At 41.8% G+C, this 17,873-nt stretch overlaps 1 protein-coding gene across 2 annotated transcripts; it reads left to right on the forward strand.

Moving 5' to 3' along the window:
• Window positions 1-2,492: 2,492 nt before the first annotated feature.
• On the forward strand, window positions 2,493-17,873 carry LOC102230387 (bone morphogenetic protein 2-like). Of its 2 annotated transcripts, none has more exons than XM_023351818.1 (3): window positions 2,493-3,034; window positions 11,194-11,561; window positions 14,323-17,873. In XM_023351818.1, the coding sequence occupies exons 2-3, from the start codon at window positions 11,201-11,203 to the stop codon at window positions 15,390-15,392; spliced, it is 1,431 nt and encodes a 476-aa protein (XP_023207586.1). In that variant the 5' UTR covers window positions 2,493-3,034; window positions 11,194-11,200; the 3' UTR covers window positions 15,393-17,873. The 2 variants fall into 2 exon arrangements, with proteins under 2 accessions (XP_023207586.1, XP_023207587.1); XM_023351819.1 differs by lacking the exon at window positions 2,493-3,034 and adding an exon at window positions 8,557-9,441.

Consider the following 17,873-nt stretch of genomic DNA (forward strand, 5'->3'; position numbering starts at 1 on the left):
GGGTACTCTGGCTTCCTCCCAAGGTCTAAAAATATACATGTTGTTGTTAGTTGAGGAGTGTGTGTATAATTTTTTATTCTGCCCATCTCGCTAGTTACATGAATAGGCCATGATCGCTAGAGGTAGGCCATATACACACATATGCATGAGCCCACGCCCAGACACACACACACACACACACAAGTTACCATCCTGCATGGATTGGAGGGGAAAGACAATAGATGAAGACTTGTGCATAATACAGATCCCTTCTCGACAAAAAGTCGCCTATGTTAACAATTTCATTAAACTACTGTGTCTAGTTTGTTGTCGAAAACATAAAAATAGAAAACAAAAATGCCTTTGAAATAAAAATATATAGGGTTTAACTTGAAACCTTGTCTTTTTAGAATTAGACTTTTGAACATTTCAGCAAGAAAGAATATTCTATTCTGATTTAAATGGTCCATGTTCAACTCAGAACTGCACTGAGATGAAGACCAAGACGATTCGTCAAGTGAAGCAAATAGGAGATATGAATGTAACAATAAATAGCTGCTTTCAAGTGAAGAATCAGATATCAGACAATCAAATGATAAATGAGAAACACTTATCCACAGTCTAATAAAACATTTTTTTCTTTGGGAGTGATAATTGTATCAAATACTTAATTTGTGATTTCCCCTACTCGCAGGCCCCCACTATGGCTATGGACACAAACTAAAGGTGTTTACTTTTCGTAGATGATGTGCTTCTGTGGGAGTCTTTAAATCATGGTTGTCATCATAAACCTAAACACTCAAAAGACAATAGACTTATCCTCTGTGTCAGGAGTTAGTTTCTGTTTGAAGTTGAGTGGTTAAGGCATCCTGGCATCTCATTTATGATGCTAGGAGAGAACGGGAGATTGATAGATGGAAAAGACGATTCATCTGCAGTAATGAGACTGCTGCTCCTTCTGTAATGAAAGAATTGAGCTGAAGCAGCTCTTGACGTGCCGGTGTGTCTCCCTCATTGATGGTCGAAGGATTTAACTCAAAGTGCAAGATTCTGGGTACAAGCAGCTGAAATCAGTTTCTTCCCAAGGATGTCTGAGGTCAGCTTCAGAGATAATGTCAGGAGCTCCGGCATCCAGGAAGAGTTTGGGCAAGACCCACTGTCCACTGCAAACAAAGGATCCCACGATGACTCCTGCTCTTTGGGTCTTTCAGGGATTTCCCATTGAGACCCCAGAGAAGACACCGAACTCGCCGGAGTATTTCTTGGGAGAAGGTTGCCGGCGTTTCCCTCCTGCACCTGTTGCCTCCGCCACCAGATCTCAGGTTGATTAATTCAGTGGGTGGGTCGCCTTTGAGACTCAATGTTCTGATTGTGTTTGGATGTAAACGTCTTAAGTCTTCAAAATTTCAGCAACAAAGTCAGATTTGCCATTGCATTGACAAAATCTGGTTCAACGGGTTAAAGTTCATTATTTCCTAAAGCACTTTGTTGAGAGAATGACAGGTATATTTCCTCTACCAGTGTTGATGACTGAAGGTCAGTTCAGTAGGTCTGGGTCTTTAATTTTAGGCGTTGACAGCGACTTACAATCTGCAGGTAATGTAATACATTTCTAAAATAATGTCATTATTCAATGATTAGTCAAATTTGACAAAAACCTTCAAACGCCCTGCGTCCGGGTCTGTCTCTCTGTGCCTGTGTCTCACTGCAGTGGGACAATTACTCCATCTGGGGATGAATGAGGTCTGTGGTTGAGTATGCGTCTGTGTGTGTGTGTGTGTGTGTGTGTGTGTGTGTGTGTGTGTGTGTGTGTGTGTGTGTGTGTGTGTGTGTGTGTGTACAAGAGTGGACTGGAAGAGGGAGTGGAGGGGACAAGGGAGGAGGAGCCGAGGGACGTGGGTGAGTGATTCTCCAGATGAGATCTAATATGAGAGACGATGCATCCTAAAGAGACGTTTTCTCATGGGTTTACCTCATGAATACAAATTCACCCCCGCCCGCCTGCTCCGTTCTGGAAGGACGGATGCACCTTGCTTCAACCCATCATGGAGAAGCCCAGCAGTCCTGCACTTTTCTTTTTCTTAAACTTTGATCCAATCACAAATCCCAGCTGCGGTGACTTCATGGCAGCTCTCATGAGTCATCCATTCATACCTCTGTTCTGTGACTGAGTCTCTTCGCTCTGATTGTCACGAGTATTTATAATGACGGAGGGACCGTCTGCGAGCATGCCGGCTGAAAAAGTCAAACGTTGCCAATGAAACACAGCAGGTGAGTTTGTTGACGGAGGGGAACAATCGGTCTGCCTGTGATCGCAAAGCTCCAGGGTTATCTTGACCCGATCAGGTAGATCAATGTGTTTCGTCTTAAAGCGGCTCCGTGCAATGAGGGGGGAGGATTTATGTGAGAGCATATTTTAAGATCTGACACTCAAGGAAAGTCAGAGTTAAACTAAGTTTGCCAGCTGTGTGTGTGCGACGTGTGCGTGTGGAGGTGTGTGTGTGTGTGTGTGTGTGCTGCTGGGAGAGATAGAAAGAGTGGGAGGAAAGGGGGAGGAGATACAAAAGGGAGGAACAGAGTGGAGAGGGAAGGAGTGAGACGCAGTGAGGAGGTTTAGAAACAAGAGGGAGTTATTGCCAGTGATACAAGTGAAGACACACAAGGCTTGTTTTTCTCTTGCGGCCACCAGCTGCGTTTTTAGCAAACAGGGCTGGAAGTGCAGGAGAATGAGAGGAGGATGGCGTTCACCAGCTGAGGTCAGGCAGGCAAAGAAAAGGGAAGCCGGTGGATGTTTTTAAGAGTTTGCTTATCTGACAGTGACAACAGGATGAGAATCTGAGCGAGGAAAGAAAAACATGGAGCGAGCAGAGATACCTATAGAGACCCTGAACACTTAGCCTGGTTGGTCCTAGAGGGGCAGGCAGAGACAGAGACAGTGCAATTAGTTCACTTTGCCTTTTTCTGTCCAAAGGAGCGAAAGAACTAGGCAAGGGATCGTAACACTGGAGCTCAAGGATAAACCATGGACTCTGCATACATCCCACCACACCTGGACGTGAGTACTTCATCCTTACACACACACGCCCACCCACCCCCGCACACACACACATCTATCTGTCATGCAACAGGCCACAGGAACAGTGCTGCTGAACCCATTAGCCACTCTGGGGAAAAACACACAGATGCAAACGTTCCCCTCAAACTGTTCTTTTTTTAACTCAATCAAAATCTCATCCCGGTGAGCAACCTGTCTGAGAATAATGCGCCCATTATGAGTTCAAAGAGCATAACTCACCGCTGCTTCAGCATGCACAGCATGATCTGGCTCTCAGCGTTAACACTCGTCAGATTTAATGCAAAAAGCAGAGCTGTTTTTCTTTTTCCTTTTTTCTTTTTTTTTAGTTCTGCGTTTCACATCCGTTTAGCTGTCAGACACATAACGAGAGCAGTCTCTGAGCTTTCGGCAGCTGCGGGTTGGACATGTCAGTGTTTCCACTGATGCTGGTGACGTGTTGCGCGTCAGCGTGGGGCCTCCTGCAAACCGCAGCGTGCCAGTGTCGCTGGGACCTCCAGGCGTCTCCGGCCGTGGCGATAAGCCGCGGGAGGATGGAGCGCATTAACGCCGCTGTACGACCTGCAGATGAGAGCAAAGCGCTGTGAGTCATGGTTACCTGACAGGGCAGGTGGAGCAGGGGTTGTCCAGATCCTCCGATCTCCAAAATGTCAACTCTCCACGTCCATTCACGCACACCTCACTGCGTCTGCCTGTTTTTACCGCTTGTGTGTGTATTTTTCTGCATATCCCCTACGACCCTAAAAGTCTGTTATGATAGCATTTCTTCTAAAAAAAAACAAAACACATTACTTCAGCTGTCAGAAATCATGTATTACATCCACATGTTAAAGTTGTTCAATAAGAACAAGAGCTGCATCTTTGTAAGTCTTTGACCTGCTGATACCAACGTCAATTTTTCTTTAAGATCTGATAAAAAGGCAGAGAGCAGAATATGTTTTCCTAGCCTACCTGCAGCGAGCGGTCATGCGGCGAAGTCATGACATGTGTGACAAATGGTTCCAGAGTTTGGCCTTCTGTATGAACAATTACAACTGTTTGTATTACAAGACAATTCAGGTGTCTTCAGTTAAAGGCCTTGAGGGTAAGGGTTAGTACTGCACTGCAACCTGTAGACTTGTCTCTGCTCCAAAACACCTGAATGGACCGAATCACCTCAGGTGTGTTGCAGAAGGGAAAAGTTGCTGGACGCCAAACCTCAAGGACTGGATTTGAAGATTTCTGATTTAAAACCCAAACCTTTGCAGTAAGATGTGCAACATTTCCACACCCGGCATGCTCCATGGCAGGTGGAGCTTGAAAACTCAAAATGATAAAACTAGAGCAGCTTTCTCCGGGCTTCCTGAAGTCTTGCTATCGCTCGCTCTCTCACAGCCTGAGGAAATTACTGACATAACATTTTGTACAAAATACAGTGACTCTTCCAAACTTAGCAAGTTTTTAGACCAATCTAGCAAATCCTGCTGGTGTTGATGGAAACTTTTGTACAGTAGAAGCAACATTCAAACTCTGATCAACTGTTAAAGGTCCCTCCCCATCATTTGTTTTTAAATTTACAATGGAATAAAGTCATTTAAATATGTTTTTTTATTATTATTATTTCCTTGAAATTAGAAAAAAAAATATTAATAGTTATTGTGAGTTTGGTATGCAATAATTAACTTTTAACAGCTAGCAGCGACCAAATTAGTTCAGTTACTGTTAAAATGTCTTTCTGCCTTTAGTACATTTTTCTAATGTAATAAATTTACAGTAACCCTGCAATAGAATGACAGTAAAACCATAATAAAATCACAGTAAAATTACAGGGAGGTTACTGTAAAGATTACAGAAATTCGCTCAACCCTGCTGCCAGTAATTTACTGTAGATTTTACACTTATTTTTTTACAGTGTGTCCTAACGCAGAGCTGTCCCTCCCAACCGGGTCTAGACATCCACCCAAACACCTCCACCTGTTTCATTTTAAACTGAGACAAGAAGTCACTGGCTGACATGCTGATCACCTTTTGTCTCCAGGCAATTACTGCATTTCTTTTGCCTCTTGTTGGTCTATTTAGAGCCTACTCAAAAATATTTGAATTTAAACATTAATATTGTTCTGGTCCTTTTTGTGTGACTTGCAAAGAGATAAAGAAACAGACTCAAGAAACCTAAACTAACTAATATGTCTTAATGTAAACTGAATTCATTTTTAAGTCTTGGCACTTTTAGGATTGTTTTTTACAGTTATTGTCACTTCAACAGCGTTATTCCTCCATCCTACAGCATGCAGATGGTCAATTGTGTCTAATTTAGCATCTTATAATTGCCTTAATAGCAGGCAATAGGTGCAATTAAGGACGTTAGCAACATTGAAGATGATAATGGAAATGCTCTGTCCTTATCTTTGATGCCTCCTGGTATAAAGTGAAAATACAATGAGCTCACATATAACTCTGACTGCAGTGAATACTTTTTCCACACTAACCAGAGTTAGTGTAGAGAGATGCTACAATCTAGAATTCCTCCAGCAGAGGACAATTTCCTTTTTTTAAAGCTTATTACATCTCTTTCTTTCCTCCTAATGCTGAAAATAGCAATTCCTGAATTGTCTTCACTCAGCAGCAACATCCACAATGAAGAGTGTTGTTAAAAATTTTAGCAGCAGGTGAACATGCATTCATAGGAGAACCTCAGTTAAGCATGTTAAGCTTTTTCTCTAACACGTCCCACAGCATGTAAAAAAAAGAGCTGATTTTGGAGAGAAATCATGAAAAGATGCATGTATGTCACACTTTTGGCTCACGAGTTACAATAACTTAATATTTCCTTAACTATTTGCTCAGAGAGCAAAAACAAGCCCTGTGGCTTGTTTGCAGCACGTATCAAGTTCAGAAATAATAGGTCGACTGCGTTGAAAAACGAGGGCCAAGAAGAGGAGAGCGGGGATTAAATCAGAGAGAGTGAAAGAAGGAATTTGGGAAAAGAAACACGGGAAGAACAACAGGAAGGGAAAGTTAAGGAACCAGGCGTAACATGAAGACAGCAGCGGTGGATAAATCAGCCGGCTGCGGTGACACACCGGCCCCCCGGCCTAGCAACAGTCTGCTACGCTTTTCCGTAAAAACACCATTCACTTAAAACTTTGGGGAGGAAAAAAAAAAAAGGAAAACCTTCCTAGCGGGTAAAGGAAGGAGAGCAACTGATAGGGTAACGGGGAGGTGATGCAGAAAAGCGTGAAAACAGATATTTCAAACACAGGATGGCAACAGACAGCAGAAAGGTGGGTAAATATTGAACAGCAGAACATCTGGGGTTAAACGTAAAAAAAAAGACAAAGCATATTTTACCAGCTTTGTAAGACGACATAAAGGACAAAGCTACAGGACAAAGTTCAAGGAATGCAAAGAGGAAGGAGGAAGGGGAAAAGGAGCAGAGTTTGAAATAAACAGATAAAAAGAGAGGCGGACGTCAGAGGTCAGAGGTTTTAATCAGCGAGTTCAGAGAGATACGGGGTCAGGGCAGCAACGACGCTGACCTGCTGCACGCCAGGGTCCCACTACTGTGTGCTTGAGCAGGTCAGGCCACATCTTATACATCCACAAAAAAAAAAACAAGGTGGAAAAACACCAGTGTTTGACTCTTTTACCTTGAAACCTTCACCGTATCTATGACCCTTTAATTACAGAGTACACCCTCCAAACATTTCATTATTTCAAGTTCAGGCCAGACTCAGGTTGGACAGGAAGAAAAAGATCACTCGCAAAATTCCCTTCAGTTTGGTCCGGATGCATTTTACGAAGTTACAAACCACGGCACTCACTTTTATTCATGGTTACAACGGCTGCATGTTATTAGGAAAACATGCAACTGCAACGCTGCTGCTGGATATTGGTTTTGATTGCGACTGACCCGGATGTTCTTTCCTTTCTTTCTCCACAAAGTTCCAACCACTCTTTATGAAAATATACATCACAGGAAGCAGGGAAAATCTGTCCAACACAGCAAACATATTATTTGCATGCAGAATTTGCATGTATGGCACTGAAAATAGTAACTAATATCTCATCAAATCTTGCAACCAAGCAGTCCTTTGCAAATGCAATGTTGCACACATTGTTATTTTGATGTGTGATGCAATTTAATATCTTCTGCAGCTCTGAAAGTTTTCATACTATTAGAACACATGTGTCAAACTCAAGGCCTGTGGGCCAAATCAGACCCACCATATCTTTTTATGTGGCCCTCTAGATTCTAGACTAAACACTGAGTGTGCTTAAATATTACTGTATGTTAGCAATCAAATCAATGCCGTTTTTATCTGTTTATTGCCGAGTTACACCAGTCAGTCCCTCCAGTTTCTTGATAATTACTGTGGAAATTTACACAAAATCAACAAATCCACACACTTTTCTGCGCTAATTGGGAGTTTATTGTAGATTTTCCTCATAAACTGTCAAAAACTTTCTTACTTGTACTAATCAGCTCCCTCAGTTTTAATTTATGTCAGATTATATAATCCATAAGCTGTACAGCGAGTAATAAAAAGTCGCATTTGCCGCCATAAATAAGCACAAATATTTCCAAATTAGTACCACAAACACTTTGATTTTTATTGGAAAACTCACAAAAAGATTCACAAAATCCTGGAGGGACTGAAAAGACATTCAATAATATTATTTAATTTTAAGAACTCATTGATATTTTATCAGTTCGAGAACAAGTTTTATCAATACATTCTGGCACAGCCGGCCCTTTCAGAGCATTCATGGTCTTGGCCCAAAACGAAAATGAGTTTGACACGCCTGAATTAGACATTTTATCGGAGCAAAATACCAGGTTATCAAAATAATCAAAGGTAATTTTAAACAAAGATGTGCGAGATGATCGAACCACTTACTAATCAACAACATTTATTTATCATTACTTTAAATGTATCAAATGAACTTCTAGTAAGTTTTGTTGTAGACAGTGATTTTATTTTTTGGCACTTATGATCCTTATAATGTAGTAAAAGTCAAACAGGCTCATATTAGGTTGTCAACAGGCCTCAACAGCTTCCCACACCTCGATCACTAACTAGTTACCAAAATACAATGGAAAAATATTAAGTGGTGCTTGTTTAATTTCCACAACATAACTGAATCGGTTATGTTGTTATGTCAGAATATTTCCAAACAGCCAAACTTGGCTTTCTTTCGAATGACATAAAAGCACAGTAGACTTCTTGCAGCCAGCTGACTGGCAGCGTCACAGGTTAGGTGTGATACTACACCATCACAGGAAACTTCTGTTGTCCTAAACGTCTCTTAATTAAAACAAATTTCAAGCCATGAAAACAGTGTGATGGAAAATTATAGCTGTCGTACAACGACCAAGGAAGCCTTCCCCCGTCTTTCTTTTTCCTTTTCGTTTCTCGGCGTCGCACAGCCTCAGACACACCTTGCTGTGTGACAGCCAAACCTTTGAACCTCAGTCACTTGGGTGTTTTTTTTTTTTTTTTGTAGGTGAGGAAAGCACAGAAGAGAGAGGTGGTGTTGTTGTCCTTAATCTCCTTTACAAGCTTCCACAGTATAAGGGAGAGGCCGTCCAGCAGTGTCTAATCTATAATTGTCCTCTGCTACGCTGCCTCAGGTGCAACAGCTCAGGGTGGAGCTGCCAGAGTTTAATGGATACCCAGCAACAATCCCACGGTAGGAGGTGGCTCGTTTTCCCATGCCTGCCCTTTGAACCGTGCACAGTTTGAACAACACGCATAAAAAATATACACGCCTTCACACCTGTGACCTCCTTCTTACCTCTGTGCTGACAATATGGCAAGATTAAGAGTCATTACAGGATCATTATATGTTTACTCACCCATAAACGCCACCGTTATCTCGCTGCAGAGGCCCTAATCGATTCTCTGTCCCCTACAGAGATGAGATAAGGAGATAGAGGTGAGAAAACTGGAGATATGGGAGTGCTCGTACAGTGAAAAATACTTCATCCATCCTAAAAGCCATCGCACTTTTAGGAATCTGCCTCTGTGGGATCAACTGGTGAAATTTCTACTCCAATGTGTTCGGTAGCTCATATCGCCTTTTAGCAAGTTTTGTCCATGTCGCTGATCTTTAGGTACCGTAACCGTACTGAGGTCAGGCGAGCTGTTGCCGCGCTGGCTTGTAGTTACCCTTCATTATTGACACCTGCACCACAAAGAGGCTGGGTGTTAGCCAGGTCACGGCGGTAATTGTGTGACCCCATTTTCGAGCCACGTGGTTCCCGCGCCGACACAGAGAGCGTCACTCAACCACCTCCTACGAGCCGTCAACAGATCCAGATTATTCAATGTTCAAATGTGTTTTTTTCAGTTATGTGAACTAATTTCTTTGGTGAAGCGGACGGATGTCGCTGTGATTCAGTAAGTGTAAGTAATTCCTACCTGATTATTAAGCACCAATAGCTCTACTTTAAAAAAACAAAGAAACCTAAAATATTTAAACCTCTTCACAGAAACCATTAAAATCGGTTTCCTGATTTTTCACACTCATATGCCTGATCCTACACTGGCAAAAAGCTAAATTGAAACACTAAGGCCAACTTAATTGGCCTTAGTGGGAAGAATTAAATTCATTTTCAGAATTTTTGAAATTTTTTCATACATTTATAGCTAGCAAACATGTGGATATAAATCAGTATTTTTATTTTTTTACAGGTTTTTAATGCTGTTTGCGTTGCCATTACGTGGCCTTGTGTTACTTAATGTTGTAAATTGTTTTCTGTTCTTTTTTATTTGGTAAATAAATTGGAAACCACTCATTTAATGAGGGCAGATGGATCGGGTGATCCATCCGGAGCTGTAAACGTGGCTTTATGTTTTTCTCATAAACGAACAAATCTAAAGAACTATCTATCAGAGCTGTTAGTTTTATTAAGATCTATTATTTGGCTCTTAGGAAATGTTCTTTTCACTCCCTTGCATGCAGTCAAAGTTATGGAAAGCTATTGGATGCTTTAAAGCCTTTATTCTCTGGTGATTTGAAGACGTAGAGGGAAAAAAATGCAGGTCATGTGTCATTGTGGCAGGTCTTTACAACTCCATAACATGCCACCAGAGTCAACTGTCTCTGATTAATGCTAGAAGTCGTGACGCTCAGCACTCTAAGCGCTCACATGAGATGATTATGTTCCAGGTGGAGGCTGCCTAATTGCTCCTGTCGAGGTGTCCGCCGAGATAGATGGGCCTTGCGGGTACGGAGCTTCGCCATAAATTAGCAGAAGGAAAATAAAACGTAGTAGGCAGGAATAACAAGTAAACATTTGGTATGGATTCGTGGACTGTAAATTTCTTGAGCATATGCCACATGAAGGCCGAAGACTAATGAGAAACTAGTGTGTCCAGGAAGCAAAAGGACATGAGCATGATATACACAGAGCTGGAACACCTTGTAAGGGGCTATCGCTTCTGCAGATTTCTTAACCAGCTCTTTGTATTGTCGTTATGTTTTACAATTTATTTGCTTGTTTTTGGGGGGTTTCTTTGGTTTTGTTTGTTTGTTGTTTTGCATTAAACAGAAATGGTCCGGAATCAAACAGTAAGGACAACCAAAAATGCCTCGTAAATGTACTACTGCGCAGCTTTTTGTCCCATTTTGTCAACGTGAAACCACAAACTTCACTGTGTTTAATTTGGATTGTATGTAAAAACATGTAGAACAACGAGATCAAAACCTTTTCATGAGTTTGAACGGTCTGGTCAGTGTAAAGACCCAAATGCAACTAATAATCCTTGGAAACACATGAAAATTGATGTTCATAGCTACGCTTCCTCCATTCTGACTGACCCTGAGCTATTTTACTAAAACAGAAATGCCAAATTCCAGTCTTTATATACAAACGTGGCAGAGACCCTGGAGGACTTTTAGTTGAAACTGCAAAGGAAAGCGATTCCACAAAGCGTCAACTCGGGGGAACTGGATTCAAATGCACGCCACACTTTCAGATTGCAATTCATCAAATAATAGATTTTCTGTCACTTCAAAACTATGCACTACTTTGTGTTGGTGTATCAGATGAAATCCACATAAAACATTACGTGTTTTGCGACGAAATGTGCGAAACCTTAGGAGAAATAACCATTTTGCAAGGTAGATGCAGTAACCATTTCCTCCTGCTTCAGGTCCACCATGCTCCCTGCTAACCTCCTGCTCCTCATGGTCTTGCTGCTACCTCAAGCCTCGTCTGGCCGCCAGGGTGGAGAATCCAGCGAGACTGACAGTGGCAGGGTGCCCCCGACCCCTTCGTCCCCGTCGCCCGCCGCAGCGCTGCCCGATCCCGGTCTGGCTCAGACCATCCAGTCTCTCCTCCTGAGCCGGCTGGGCCTGCAGTCTCAGCCGAACCCCAGGCCCGACGTGCCGGTGCCGCAGTACCTCCTCGACCTTTATCGCTTCCACCAGCAGCAGTACCATCTGCTGGAAGACCCGACGTTCAGCTTCCCCAGCCACCACATTCAGCAGGCCAACACTATTCGCAGCTTTCACCACAGTGGTAAGCTCGCTGCTGGTTCTGACACGTCTCGACAGCTTTAGGGTTTTTTACGTTTGAACAGTGAGAGTCGGTAAACACAGCGGAACATGGCGCTTAGATGAGAAATCGCTTTTTCATATCTTTAATCAAAACATTGATTACAGTCAAAGCAATTCCTTGAGTGTCTTAAAAGTGCAATTTCTCTTTGGGTCATCAGTTGTGACTCTTCTTACTTGTTTTGTTACCTCAGTTTATTTTGCCGTTCCCATTTTTTTCTTGTTCAGTGCAAATTTTTAAAGTTGTACATATACAGCTCAGGAAAAAATTAAGAGACCACTGCAAAAATATCCATTCTCTAATTTTACTCTTTATATGAATGTTTGAGTAAAATGAACATTGTTTTTTTTATTCTATGAACTACTGAACTGACAATACGTCTCTGAAATACCAAGCAAAAATTCTGTATTTATTTACAGGAAATGAGAAATGGTCAAAATAATTAAAGAAAACATGGAGTGCTTTCAGACCTAAAATAATGCAAAGAAAACAAGTTTGTATTCATTTAGAAACAACAACACTAATGTTTTAACTCAGGAAGAGTTCAGAAATCAATATTTGGTGGAATAACCACGTGGGGTTCAGTGCAGTGGTCTCTTCATTTATCCAGGGCTGCACTTTCTAACCGAACAGGATCTGCTTGGTGAAGGTGTGCATACAATTGAGATGCTGTGGCGTGACCCTCAACTGACCTTTCATGAGTGAAAACATCTAGTGTGTCCTAGTTAAAATCCTTCTGCAGAAAAAAGAGAGAGCGAGGCTAAATATCTCCAAAGTGGTTCAAAAGATTCATTACCAGTTGTCATAAATGCTTGACGGCGGTTGTTGCCTGCATAGAGAGCACAACCAGTTATTGAGTTTAGGGAGAAATTGCTTTTCCACATAATGTCAAGCTTCCATTCATAAAGTAAATCACTTGAAAAGGCCATGATAGATTTTCTCAGGTTATCTTTGCCAGAGACATTAAAGTGTGACCAAGAAAAGCAAAACCACAAGAAATCTGTAAGGGTGAAAATATATTTTTCACGCTTTTCGTCCTGGGTTGTGTAATATTTGGGCTTTTCGTGTTGCTCCCCTCATTACGCCTCAGTTGCCCTGTCACAGAGGATGAGGGCAAACATTAGTTGGGACCCTCTTGACCCCTCCAGTCCTCCTTTCATGTTGCCATTAATTCCAACACAAGCCCTGAAATTATGGCCTGTGACTGAGGAGCTCTTTGCAAGAAAATCACATTCTGTTATTGTCTCTACTTAACGGCGTTTGTTGTGCTGTTATCTGCTTGGAAAGCCTGTTATTTTAGGGCCTGTTGGATCAAACCTGAGAAAGTCGGATCTGAACACACCTGGAATCATTTCTAATTCTTAGGGTCAAAGAGAGAACCCCAAACCTCCAGAAAATTGCAATTATTTAAATCTAAAGTGCTAATGGTTGCAGCATTGGGGGTATCGGGCTTTGCAGTTGGTATTTCAGTCGTGAAATCTGTTTAAAACGAGATATGTTCTCGCTCTCCGTTTTTGGTTATTTATTATAGCATTTGCTCCAGCAGTTTGACTCCTGGGTCAGCAATATCTCTAAACCAGCCTAAGCCATCTGATTTACAGCCTACTTCATAACTTCCATTATTACCTAAGGCTTTAGCGCCAATATTTATGACTTGGACCTCCCGCTCAAACACAGCAAATAAACATCAAATTAAAGAAACATCATGGTATAGCTACTGCAATAAATACGGCATAAATTGGATAAATTGAGCAGAGTGCAGGCCTTTTGGCTAATTCACGTTTTTTAAAAGTACTGTCATAGATATCTTTCCACTTTAATCTGGGTAAGAGAACAAGATTTTTTATGGGGGCTTCCATGACTTTTGTTAGTCAGTGAAAAAACACCTGTGAGTGTTCGGTTAAAAAATAAATAAATAAATAAAAATTAGAATCTGAGGACTGTTTCACCTTTTATGAAGAAACATCTCCCCAAGTTAAACTACATGCTTTTACTTTAGGTTTTTGCTTTCTGTTCTTTGTAAACCTTTCTGAAGCAAGAGCCTGACTTTGTGATTTTGAGGCCACAACAGATACAATGAAACTCTCATGCCATAGTATTGACTGCCATATTAGTTGATGTGTCTGTAGGGTTTTCAAAACTTGACGGAAAGTTAGAACCAAAACTTTCCATCTCCCAAAGTCGACAAGGACACCTACAGAATCTGTTGTGTGTGTTGTGTCAGAGTTCAGGTTTTATGTTGTGTATTGCAAAAAGTGATCAGCTCAATCAAAAACAAAAAGAAAATTGGATAATACTATATCCATTCATTCATTCATTCATTTATAAAGTGCTTTAAAAACTAAAGGCAGCCAAAGTTCTGTACGGCTCAATCAGAAAATCCAAAGCTGACAACAATCAATACAGTTGGCAATAAAAGCTATAAAAGAAACAAGGGCTGGTCTAATAATATATGCTGATGTCATTCACACATGCACAAACAGCTGTTAAAACCAGAAAATGTCAACTAGAAAACCATTTTACCCATCTGTATTTGGCGCCTCTATGTGTTGCATGTAGGACACGCCCACTTCTTGCACCACCTTACTTTGTGCTAATTTTGGCGTCATTGTTGGCCATACTAAAACTGCTTAGACTTTTACAAAAACAATTGTTAGTATTCTTTATTTGAAGTCTGATCACACTAAGTTTTTTTTTCTTCCCTGCTCTTTTTTTTCCCTCTCAGATTCCTCTGGAGACAACACCAAAATAAGAGATCAGACAAGAGTGCACATTTCCTTCAACATCTCCTCCATACCTCAAGATGAAACGGTTCTCTCTGCTGAGCTTCGCCTGCTCCGCAGCCAGGCAGTGTCCCTGGGCCCCGGGCCTCACAGATTAAACCTGTACCTCTCTAAACACTATGAGGATCCTGAGCCCACGTTGCTTGAGACAAGACTACTCACCAGTGGCCTCCATGGCATTAAAGCCGGTAGTTTCTGGGAGGCATTTAGCCTAAATGCGGACCTCCTCCGTAAAGCCCATGGTGGGACTGGCAGCTTGGGCTTTCTCCTGGAGGTCAGACCTGAAAACAGCACCACCTCACCTGACCAGAGCAACTCTTCTGCTGCAGGTGATAATCAGTCAGAGCAACATCAGGAGAGACACCTGAGGGTGTCCAGGTCGGTGGGACAGGACGATCACAGCTGGGCCCAGGAGAGACCCCTCCTGGTGACTTACAGTCATGACGGCCATGGAGAGCCTTTAGTCAAACACGGCAGGAGAACATCTGGTAACAGCAAGTGGATTAAGGCTAGAAAAGGGTCAAACATGAAGACCAAGAGAAGCGGCAAAGGCCACAATAGAGACCAAGGCTGGGGGAAGACCCGAAAAATGGGTTACTCCATGAAGAGCTGGGGGGACGACAAAGGGGAGGTAAGCTGGCGTGATCGTGGAAGAGTGAAAAGAAACGGCAGTCCCGCTAAGCTGAAGCGGCTTTCCCGTGGCAGGTGCCGGCGTCATCCTCTACATGTAGATTTCAGAGATGTGGGCTGGCACAAATGGATCATCGCGCCGAGCGGCTATGACGCCTTCTTCTGCCTGGGAGAGTGCCGTTACCCTCTGGCCGACCACATGAACGCCTCCAGCCATGCCGTGGTCCAAACCATGGTAAACTCTGTGAACGGAGCAGTGCCCCGGGCCTGTTGCGTCCCGACCTCCCTCAGCCCCATTGCCCTGCTTTACCTGGACAATCACGACAGAGTCGTGTTAAAGAATTACCAGGACATGGTGGTGGAAAGCTGCGGCTGCTGGTAGAGGAACCGGAGGGCTCAGATGCAGCGACCCTGACAAGGAAACAAAGAGGAGACTGAAAGAACAGAAGGACGGGAGGAAGAGGCCAGAAAGCTGCAAACAGACAGACAGAGACTGAAAAAAAAACACAAAAAAAATACAGCAAACAGAAATATGAGCAGAGAGGAGAGTGATGATGGGATAGAGCAGCTAAGTTATCATTATCAGGAGCAAACAGTGTTGACTGGAAGAGAGAGTTTAAAGTATAAGAATATTTGAGAGAAATAATGTGCAACATATTGATGACAGAAATAAACTGCCAGGAGTGATGCTCTATTTTCCATTTTGCAATTTTGCAGCCGTTTACATCATTCACTGCCAATCTACTAGCTCCACTGTGAGAAGCCAATGCTTTAACATCGAATGCTTTGACAACAAAAGGTCTGCATGAATGACAGCAACCTGTAGGAAAGCACAGGTGAAGGAAGGCAGCCAACCTCCTGACTAGAAACAGAAGTCACTGAAGGACAGAGATGGAGACTCAAACTCTACGCTGAGCTGCAGAAACAGACTTCAGACTTGACACAAACTCTCGCTGTAAAGACTTTAGAACCAGCTCAGACTCATGGTCTGGTACTTCTTTTTGTGCAATCAGAGGTGAAAGTACCTTAGGAAATGTTGTGAATCTTCTACGTTACCAGAGTGTACACTAATGACTGAACAGGATGTGCCAGTAGAAGGAGCTAACGGTAGCTTTCAAGTTTGTTGAGATGTTCGTTTCATCCTAGTAAAGGATGCGGTTGATTTATTAACCATCATGATTCATAGACTGTGGGCTATTAATGGTTCATAACAACCTATTCATGTTAGCTGTAGATTCATGACAATGGCAGATGAACACGCCGCTAAATAAGTAAATCTTATTGTCTCACAAGGCAGCACCATCACAAAAATCACTTCAATTCCTTCAAAACAAAAGCATTTCCTGTTATATTTTATTAAATTTAGCATCTTACTTTTAATTTGTTCACCACATGATGTTTCATTTAACATTTTTGATTAAACAATCAACTTGGAACATTTATTGCCAGCTATAAACGAAGTTTTTAAATGTAGAGCTAGCACTTGGTTTCCCAATAATCTGGCTCATCTTAAACCTCAAAGAAAGAAGAAAAACCATAATCCAAGACTAATCTCTCGCAGAGTAAAGAATGAGGCTATTTGATCTGTGGGATTAACAGGTGCTACATACAGCTATACAAAGAGACGTCCTCACAATAAAAGCACTTCCTGTTAGACTCATGAACCGGTTTGACATTAAAGTGTTGCCCTAGTTCAGCAGGTTTTTTAAGTCCACATTTAGAGTTTTGTTCAGGTATTTTGTAATTAATTTTCAAAGTAATTCACGTTTTTGTTTTTTTTCACAAATTAAATCAAAAGTACTAAGCGCTAGATCAGGATTTTACCCACAGAGCCTTGCTGTTTTAGGAAGACCAGACCGCATGCATCTGCCGTGAAAGATTTGAAACCTGACATGGACTTGAGGCCAAAGACTTGTGGGTCAGCTTGTCAACATCTCTGTCCTCAGGACACATTTAAGCTCCTGTGCACTTCAAGCAATCCTATGTACTTCTGCCTGACTTGACCTGAATAATCAACTGTGTTTGAAATAAATATGACGACGGCACCAGCATGTCAGTAAAGCCTTTGTGCTACAGTGTCTTATCGGCAGTATTTGAATGAGAAGAAGGGAAAATTTGTTGCTACGTAAGCTGATATCAAGAATGACTGTAGCATACAAGCAACCACTACGTCACAAGCTATTTAAAACAATAATGCTGAGGAATTAATATGCTATTATTTGAATGTATTGCTATCATTATTATTTAAAGAAAAAAAAAAGAAAGAAAGAATTTTGTAAAAGGTTTTTTGCAAAACTTCATATAATGGTTGTGTCGTGATTTTTACATAAAAAAGTGAACTTTAAGTTAAGAGACACATTATGTATTTAAAGAAAGCAGCAGTATGGTGTATTTAATCTAGAAAATATTTAAAATATCTGCACTCATCAGAGCAAACATGTAAGCCTGCCAGCCACACAAAGTACTTAATGGTAGCTTTACATCCCAACGAATGTTTAGTATATTGAAATTAACAGTGTTTGACGCTTCACCTGCCTTTTTGGTGTGCAACACATGGTAGCAGACATATGTGGTATTACCTCTAGGAACTGAACTAACACATCAGCCGGAAGCTCTGTGTGTTCTAGCAGCTGAAGTGTGTAACACAGGTGTCCTTGCTATAGTTGTGTTTGCATGTGTGCGATGTGACGGATAGTAAAAACTCGGCCTTTAGTGCCTTTTAAAACAGGGGCTTTCAATGTGTTCTCTGCTGAGCTTTGTGTGTTTTACAGTGATGCATTTTCCTCTATGAACGGAAACGTTTCAGCAAGAGCTTGTACAATGTTTGCCAATATACCTCTAATAAACAGACCAAGCAGAACAA

This window comes from Xiphophorus maculatus, chromosome 18 (genome assembly GCF_002775205.1).
Source record: "Xiphophorus maculatus strain JP 163 A chromosome 18, X_maculatus-5.0-male, whole genome shotgun sequence".
In the NCBI taxonomy this organism is placed as follows: Eukaryota; Metazoa; Chordata; class Actinopteri; order Cyprinodontiformes; family Poeciliidae; genus Xiphophorus; species Xiphophorus maculatus.